This window comes from Plasmodium relictum (assembly GCF_900005765.1).
Source record: "Plasmodium relictum strain SGS1 genome assembly, contig: PRELSG_00_v1_32, whole genome shotgun sequence".
Classification (NCBI taxonomy): domain Eukaryota; phylum Apicomplexa; class Aconoidasida; order Haemosporida; family Plasmodiidae; genus Plasmodium; species Plasmodium relictum.
The window spans coordinates 1-8,806 of NW_021628534.1; the positions used below are offsets into that span (position 1 = coordinate 1).

The following is an 8,806-nucleotide window of genomic DNA, read 5'->3' on the forward strand; positions in this document are numbered from 1 at the left end:
ATATATATATATTCGTTTTTATTATATATATATATACTGTTTTCTTATGATGCATAATATTTAATTGAAGTTAAATTTTACTGCATCTTTGATTTATTAATTGCCCGTTTAATGACTTTGCTAGAGTATTAAACAAACAAGTTAATAAAGAGCATGTATAACTAAGTATACGTTTATATATATATATTCGTTTTTATTATATATATATATACTGTTTTCTTATGATGCATAATATTTAATTGAAGTTAAATTTTACTGCATCTTTTAATAAACCTATTAACAGTTATAAATGAGTTTTTATTTACAAATAATTAATATCTTCTTTTAATTAAAAACATACAGATAATTTATAACAATTTATTAAGTCAAAATTTATGATATTCAATGTTATTTCAAAAATATACATTGAATAATACATAAACATTTCTCTTATCTCTTAAGTTTTTAATAAGTTAACATTTCTTTCTTTTAATTTTTATTTACACTAAAAATTAAAACATATTATAACATAACATAACATAACTTTCAAAAAACTCTTCAAAAAAAAAAAATATTAATTTTTTTTTTTTTTTTTAATTACAAAGATGTATATATATATAAATAAACAAACAAAAAAAAAATAACTTTATTTTTTTTTTTTTTTTATAGGACTAGTGTCAGTGCATGGCTAACTTGTACGTATACAACTAGCAACTAGCTTAGCATGCTACAAAAGGTTAATAATACCTTTTATTAACCACCATGTGCATACATAAAATATGGGCACGCAATTTTCATAAAAGAATATTATGTGGTTTTACTTTAGTACATATTTTACTTTGTAATAAAATTTAAGGAAACATAATCTAAAAAATGCCTTTACTAACTTTGATAAAAACATACCGAGATGATTAAGAAAAAAAATAAAAAATAATCACACGGACAAAATAGGTGTCACAATATATTTGATCTATATTAATTTATAAAAAAATCATATAAATATTTTTTGAGTATATTTATACTTTTTCTTTAAATACATATATTTCTTTTTTACCTTTGAATTTAACATATATTTTAATTAATATGGGCTCTTATTATGGCTTTCCTATTTTTATCAACAATTTATTTTAATGTAACAAATTGTACTATATCATATAATCATATTCTCTTTTTCTTCATGATTAATTATTCATATTCGTCAATGCTTTATTTTTTCTTTTTTGTTGCTTATTTTGCATAGCTATTTGCTTCCTTTTTTGTTTTTCCATATCTTCTTCGTGTTTTTTTTCCATTGAAAATTTCTTTTTTAGATACTTTTTTTCCTTCTTTTCTGATTTTTTTTGTAGATTTAACCTCTTTTTAAATAAATTTTTAATTCTTTTCATATCTATTTTCTTCTTTTTCTTTCTAACAATTTTATCAATATTAATTCTGTTTCTTTCTTTCTTATCTTCCACCTTTCTTCTCATTTTTTCTTTTTTTAAAATAATATCGTCTTTTGTCTCCTTATCTTTCATGTCAAGTATTTGTTCTTCTAAATTATCTTTTATCCTTTTTTCTATAATCTTTCTCTCTAATTCCATTTTCTTTTTTTTTTCTTTCCTTTCTATCTTAAGCAGCTTGTTCTCTAATTTTTGTCTTTCCTTCCACTCTTTCTTTAATATCTTCTTTAATTCTCTCTCAGCTCTTTTTCTCTCTTCCTTTTCTCTTTTCAATCTTTCTTTCTCTCTCCTTTCTTCCCATTTTCGTTTCATTTTTTTTTCCTCTAATTTAGCTTTTTCAATTGCTTCTTGTTCCTTTTTCATTATTTTTTCCCTTTTCATCATTTCTTTATCTCTATGTTTACTCTTCTTTCTTTCTAGTTTTTCTCTTTCCTTCTTAATCTTCATTTGTTGATTAAATGCCTTTATCTTTTGTTCTTCTTCTCTTCTCAAGTCTTTATTTAAAAGTCCCCACAACTGCCTAATTTTTTTTCTTTTTTTTCTATCTACCTTTATTTGATCTTTACACTCTTGTTCTATAATTTTTTTGTTTATCTTTTCTTTATCTAAATTAGATTCTAATATCAGTTCTCCTCCCTTCTTAACCATATTATCTACTTGCGATTCCTCTTTTTTTATTCTTTTATCTTCTTTTATCTTCATTTTTTCTGTTTCTTTTTCATTTTTCCATATGGATCTCCTGAGCTTTTGATTATTCGTTCCCCATGTCATTATAATATTACTATCCTCCGAGTTGTCTATAAAATTATTTGATTCCTGTAAATTTTGTACTTCATTCTGATTTTTTGGAGTTTTCTGATCCGTTTCTAGTACTTCTATTCTTTCTGATTCATTAACATTTCTTTGTTTTTTATTGCTATTTTCTCCTGATTGTAGTTCTATTTCTTTTGTTTGTGCTCTTTCCACTTCATGGCTATTTGATTCTTCGTTATCATGCCCAGAAAATTCATTTAATATTTCTTTACATGGGTCCTCTGATTTCTTTGGTGTATTCAAATAATTAGAAGAAATTGGTTGCAGTATTTTATCTAAATTTTTTAATTCTATCATCCAAACATTTTCATCTTCATCATCATTCATTTCGCAAACCCCTTTAATTAGATTTTCTAAATTTTTAATATCATCGTTTATTTCCTTTAACTCTTCTAGATCATTCTCCCCATTTATATTTTGTTGATCTTTCTCCGCTTCCTGATTACTTGAAATTTGTCCTTTTTTTTTGTTTTTATCAGTGCTTGATTTTCCAAATAAGTTATTCTACAAAATAAAATAATTAGTTATTTAAAAGCATAAATTTTTAGATTAGTATAAATTTATACTTTGATAAATGATTAAAAATAATAAAAATTGTACTTTTTTTAGTATAGATTTTATTTTACTTTACAACGAAGAACAATATAAAGAATAAAAGCTAATTGTAATAATGTATTGAAATCATCCAGTGAGTGATCTAGTACAATAGATGGAGATTCACCTATATGTTGAATAGTAAATGAAGTAGATATTGGAGATTCTGTAGTCGGATTAGACTCCAAATCTTTTGGTACATTTAATAGTATGGGAGATGCATCTTTCTCATTTGTATTATCACCTAAAGGAAGTGAAAAATTATCGGGTTGCATATTAATTTTTCTTAATAAAAATATATTTCTTAAAGTTTTTTCTTAATTTGTTTTGTAATATAATTTGTATTATGTTAGTTATTTTAGAAAAAAAGTGTATTTCTGGTTTTTTAGAAATAATAAAAAACAATGACAATCGTATTATAATATTATAAATAAAAATATCAAATGATCAATTATAAACAGAATAAAAGTTAATTTAAATGATTATCATCTGATTTTTCTTTCCTATAGAATATCTATGAAAACACTTTTTATTTAAAAATATTTGCTGCTAAACATTATTTATTAAAACAATTTTAATAATTTTCACTTAAATATATAGAATAAATATTAAATTAAAAATTTTAATAAATTTCATATAATACATACGAGCTGTAATTTTCATTTAAATATTCATATTTTTTGTTATTTTTTTGTTTCTTTTATTCTTTTAAAAATTTCAAAAAAAAAAATTATTTTTGTTATATACATTAAAAAGATAGGATAAAAGAAGCAATATTATCGTAAAGTCAATCATATTATTTAGATACTTTTTTTTTTTTTCAAAATTTCAAAATTTATATATCTAATTATTTTAAATTATGAAAGAATATTTATTTTAGAAACATGCAATTAAAGTACTTTTATTTTAACTATATACTTAGGATATTTAGAATAATACAGTAAGAATTACAAATATTAAATATATATACATGAGAAAGATCAAAGTTAAATTTCAAAAATACCCAAAAAATATTGTAATGTTGATCAATTTTTCATATTGATTTCTTTTTTCCTTCATGTTATAGATTTTTTTAATTAATGATTTTTTTCCTTAGGAGATATTTATTTCAATATTTTTATATTTTTATTTTATTATTTCTTAATTGAGAATTACATTTTCACGTTATTTTAAATATAAATGATATAATATTTCAATTTTCTATATATTTTTTATAAGCAGTTTAAAATTATCTAACTATTTGATTTATTAATTGGTTATTCAACGACTTTAGTAAAATTTCTGAATATCCAAGTTAATAAAAAGCAAATTTTAGGACCCCTTTAAATTTTGTATTAAAGTTTATATATAATACATCATTAATTAAATCACTTTTAAAAACTAAAATTTACAGTAAGTTAAATAAAAATTTAATGGACGAAATCTACTTATCATTCTATTCTTATTCATTCTCTATACAAAAAATTAACTTTTTTTAAAAAAGAAAATTAAAAAAAAAAAAAATTTTTTTTAAAAAAAAAACATGCAAAAAAAATAACCACAAAAAAAAGATAAAAGAAAGTTAACATAATTATAACCTAGATATTTTTAGAAAAAAACTTATTAGACACACTAAATTGGTCATAGTGCTAGTACTTTATATTTTACATGCAATATACTACTAGGTAAAATAAAATAAAATCTTATCTTACTAATGGTTTGTGCTATTCAATTAATCACGTGCATGTAGATATAAATTTTATCAAGTCAAAACTTAAAACTATATATTAATTAAGGTCAATGAATTTATTCATTGACCACTATTATAATTTTTTTATTGTTTCTGTAACTTTTTTAATAGTTTCATTTATAACTATAAAAGTATTAAAGTGATATATTATAAAAAGGTATAAAAAATAAAATATGTTCTGAAAAAGATAAGTAAAAAGTAACCATAGTAATTTATTTTTTTCATTATAATTTTTTGTACTAAAAAAAATAATAAAAAGGAAATTTCTTACAATAATAAAACTTACAATTTTTTATTTTTTTGTAAAAATAACTAAAAATAAAATTTATTTTTTTGAAACTAATATATAATTTTTACAAAATTATTTGATATGTACTGGGTCATTTAAAAATGTAATGGTGGATTTATTTTAATAGTTAAAAAATGTCACATTCATTATTGTAAAGATATTTTCTTTATTATTTGAATTAATGAAAATTTTTCTTTAATTATTTACTTTTATCTATTAAGTTCCTTCGTTTTCCATTAATATAATGTATATATAATTATTTCATTTTTATTGTGTGTTGACATGAATTTTTTTCATTTATTTTTTTTAAAAGTTTTTTTTTCATTTTCATTCATTTTATATATTTTTTTTCTAATTTTCAATAATTTCTTATATTTCTCCTTATACAAATTAGTTATATATGTGGTTAATAAAAAATGTTATTAAACTTTTGTAATATAATATTATCTTACTAGTCAGGAAAATATAAGCCAGCCATGCACTAACATTAGTTAAAAAAAAAAAATATATATTTATATATATATAGTTATGTTTTTTTTTGTTGATTTTATTTATATACATCTTTGTAATTAAAAAAAAAATTTTATTGTTTTTTTTTTTTGGGGAAGTTAATGTTTTTTGAATTTAAAAGAGAATTAATTTTTATTTATAAAAAGTTAATATATAAAAAAATATAATGTTTATGTTATATTCAATTTGTATATTTTGAAATTACATTGAATAAGTCAGAGTTTAATTTTCGTTATTTGTTATAAATTTTGTATCTATTTTTAATTGAATATACTTATTCTTTGTAAATAAAAACACATTTATAAAAGTAAACATATGCCTATTAAGAAATACAGAATTATTTAATTCAAATTAAATATTATACATTATAAAATGCTATTATATATATAATAAAATAAGTATATATAAATAAAAATTTGTATATTTAGTTGCATATGCCCTTTATTAATTTGTTTGTTCAGTACTTTAGCAAAGTCAGCGAGCAGGAAATTAATAAATCAATATGATAAAATAAAATAAAAAAAACATTATTAATATATGAAAGTAATATTCTTTATTTATTTAAATATACCATAATTTATGAAATGTATTAAAAGTTCATTATATTTTAAATTATTACATGTGCATAATTTTTTATTATGAGCATATAGTATTTATTCATTTATATTTACTTATATATTTGTTAGAAAGAAAAATGAATATTTTCTCAATCATTATTTAAATGAATAATTAATATGTGTTAGAAAAAATCCACTCTAGCTAAATTTATAATTTTAATACCTTTTAAATTAATACAAAACTGATTATATTTATTTTTTTCAATTTATATTTTTTCAGTGCAATGTAAAAATATAATTGAAGAATTTAAAAACTAAAAATTGTAAATGATTTAAATATAAGAATATATTTATTAAAATTTTAATTAAAAATCCTTAAACAAAACACAGCAATGATTGTGATTAATTAAAATAATTAAAAATTTTAAAATAAAAAAAAAAAAAATAAAATTTTTAACAAAAAAGAAATAAAAATGAATTATTGATAGTATTAGTATTCTAATAATGATAATAGTTCTTAAAGATTAAAATTATATAATTTTAATTATTAAAAAAAAAGGAATAGAAGAATATTTATCCATAATTATATGTAATAATTACGATAATATAATGATGATTATGTATTTAAGTTTTAGTAATACCAACTGGCTATTAAATTTTATTGTTCACATTTTTATAATGGATGTAAATATTAAATATAATTAGCCTATTAATACTACAACTATTTATATTGTAATTGGTTAATAAAAGATATTATTAAACTTTTATTTAATGATAGTTTGTTATTCATATGTAGAAAAAGCGAATTATTCGTTCATTAGATAGCCTAAAAAAAAAGAAAAAATATTTATTTTTTTTTTTTTTAACATATAATAAAAAAATTTAATAGAAAGTTTTTTTTGTAATGTTTTTACTGCTAACTAGGACTTGTAAACAATAAAAATTAAACTTAAAATTAAAAAAGAAAAATAAGGATTTTTTTTTATTATTAATATTTAATTTATATGTATTTTAAAAATGTTTTAAATAAATGTAATTTAAATTTATTTGTTTGTTTTGACTAATTATTTTATATAATCAATAATTTTAATGAGGATGTAAATTTTTAGTAAAAATAAGGTTGTGTTTTTATTAAAGTAAATAAATGTATCTAAAATAATAATTTCTCAGTTACGTAAGTTACATATACAAAATTTACATATTAGTAGCATAAAAGTATTTTTAGAATAATTAAAATAAGTAAAGGTATCACTACATTCTCTTTACTAATTCTTTTATACAGTGCTTTATTTGTTAGTTGGGCGTTCAGTGACTTTTCCATAACATTGAACAGACAAATTAATAAAGAGTATATATATATATATTTCTTTATTGCTTTTATTTATTTAAAAATATATTTATGCTAATAATAAGTAAATTTTATACATAAAATTTACATAACTCAGCAGCCACTGTTCTAGAGGTATTTATTTACAGTAATAAAAATAGTATACTTTTAATTTTTTTATTAAAAAAATCCTCATTAAAATTAATTTTTATATATAAATTATTAAATTAAAGCAATACAAATAAATTTATAGTTATTAACAATATTTTGAAAATAAGTAAAAAATAAATATTAATAAAAACAAAATTCTTTTTTTTTTCTTTTTAATATTGAACTTAATTTTTTTTTTTTTTCTCAAAAATTAATTTGATTTGTAGTTAATTTAATAAAAAAATGTTATTAACCCTTTGTAGTATAAAGTTAGTTACTAGTCATGAAAATATAATCAGCCATTCACTGACTCTAGTATAAAAAAAAAATATATATATAGCTATATTTTTTTTTTGTTTATTTTTATTTTATATATATTTGTAATTTAAAAAAAATTATAATTTTTTTTTTTTTTTTGGGAAATTGTTGACCTTTTTTAGTTGAAACATTGTTAATTTTTAATTTAAAGATAAAAATTAATATAAGCAATATAATATTTATGATGTATTCGATTTTCATATTTTGAAATAATATTGAGTAATTTAGAGTTTAATTAAATTATTTGTTCTAACTTAATTTATGTGTGTGTGTTCTTAATTAAAAGAATATACTTATTTTTTGTAAGTATACATTTATCTAAGTAAACATATGTATATTAAGAGATTGATTTATTAATTGCCCGCTTAATGACTTTCTAAAGTATTAAACAAACAAATTAATAAAGATCATGTATTGTTTTATTATTTGATCGTTTAATGACTTTGCTAGAGTATTAAGCAAACAAATTAATAAAGAGCATTTATGACTAAGTAAAATTTTATTACGATTTTAATAGCCTTATTAATTGTTATAAATGAGTTTTTAATTATAAAGAATTAATTATTCTTTTAATTAAAAACGTATATACAAACTATAACAATTAATAAAGTCAAATCTTTATATTATTAGATGTTATTTTTAAAATATAACATTGATTATACAAAAAAAATTATTAATCTTATCTTTTTAATTTTAAAAAGATATTTAAATTTTTTAATTAACAAAAATTTTCTTAACAAACAAAAACCCCAAAAATATTTCAAAACAAAAATAAAACAAAAACAAAAACAAATATCTATATTTTTTTTTTTTTATTAGTGTTAGTACATAATTGATTTGTACATACGCATACACAAACTAGCTTAGTGTACTACAAAAATTATAATATTCTCTGTGATTTATTAATTGCCCGTTTAATGACTTTGCTAGAGTATTAAGCAAACAAATTAATAAAGAGCATGTATAACTAAGTATACGTTTATGTATATATATTCGTTTTTATTATATATATATATACTGTTTTCTTATGATGCATAATATTTAATTGAAGTTAAATTTTACTGCATCTTTTAATAAGCCTATTAACCGCTATAAATG

General features: G+C 18.7%; 1 protein-coding gene across 1 annotated transcript, besides 1 other annotated feature; it reads right to left on the reverse strand.

Annotated features, from left to right (window-relative positions):
• Positions 1-1,160: 1,160 nt before the first annotated feature.
• PRELSG_0002700 (Plasmodium exported protein, unknown function) lies at positions 1,161-3,103 on the reverse strand (the record flags this gene model as incomplete). The annotated part of the gene is made up of 2 exons (XM_028675235.1): positions 1,161-2,738; positions 2,861-3,103. 2 exons carry the CDS (start codon positions 3,101-3,103, stop codon positions 1,161-1,163), a joined length of 1,821 nt encoding a protein of 606 aa, XP_028531123.1.
• Positions 3,104-4,069: 966 nt separating this feature from the next.
• Positions 4,070-4,504: a repeat region.
• Between the last annotated feature and the right edge of the window lie 4,302 nt (positions 4,505-8,806).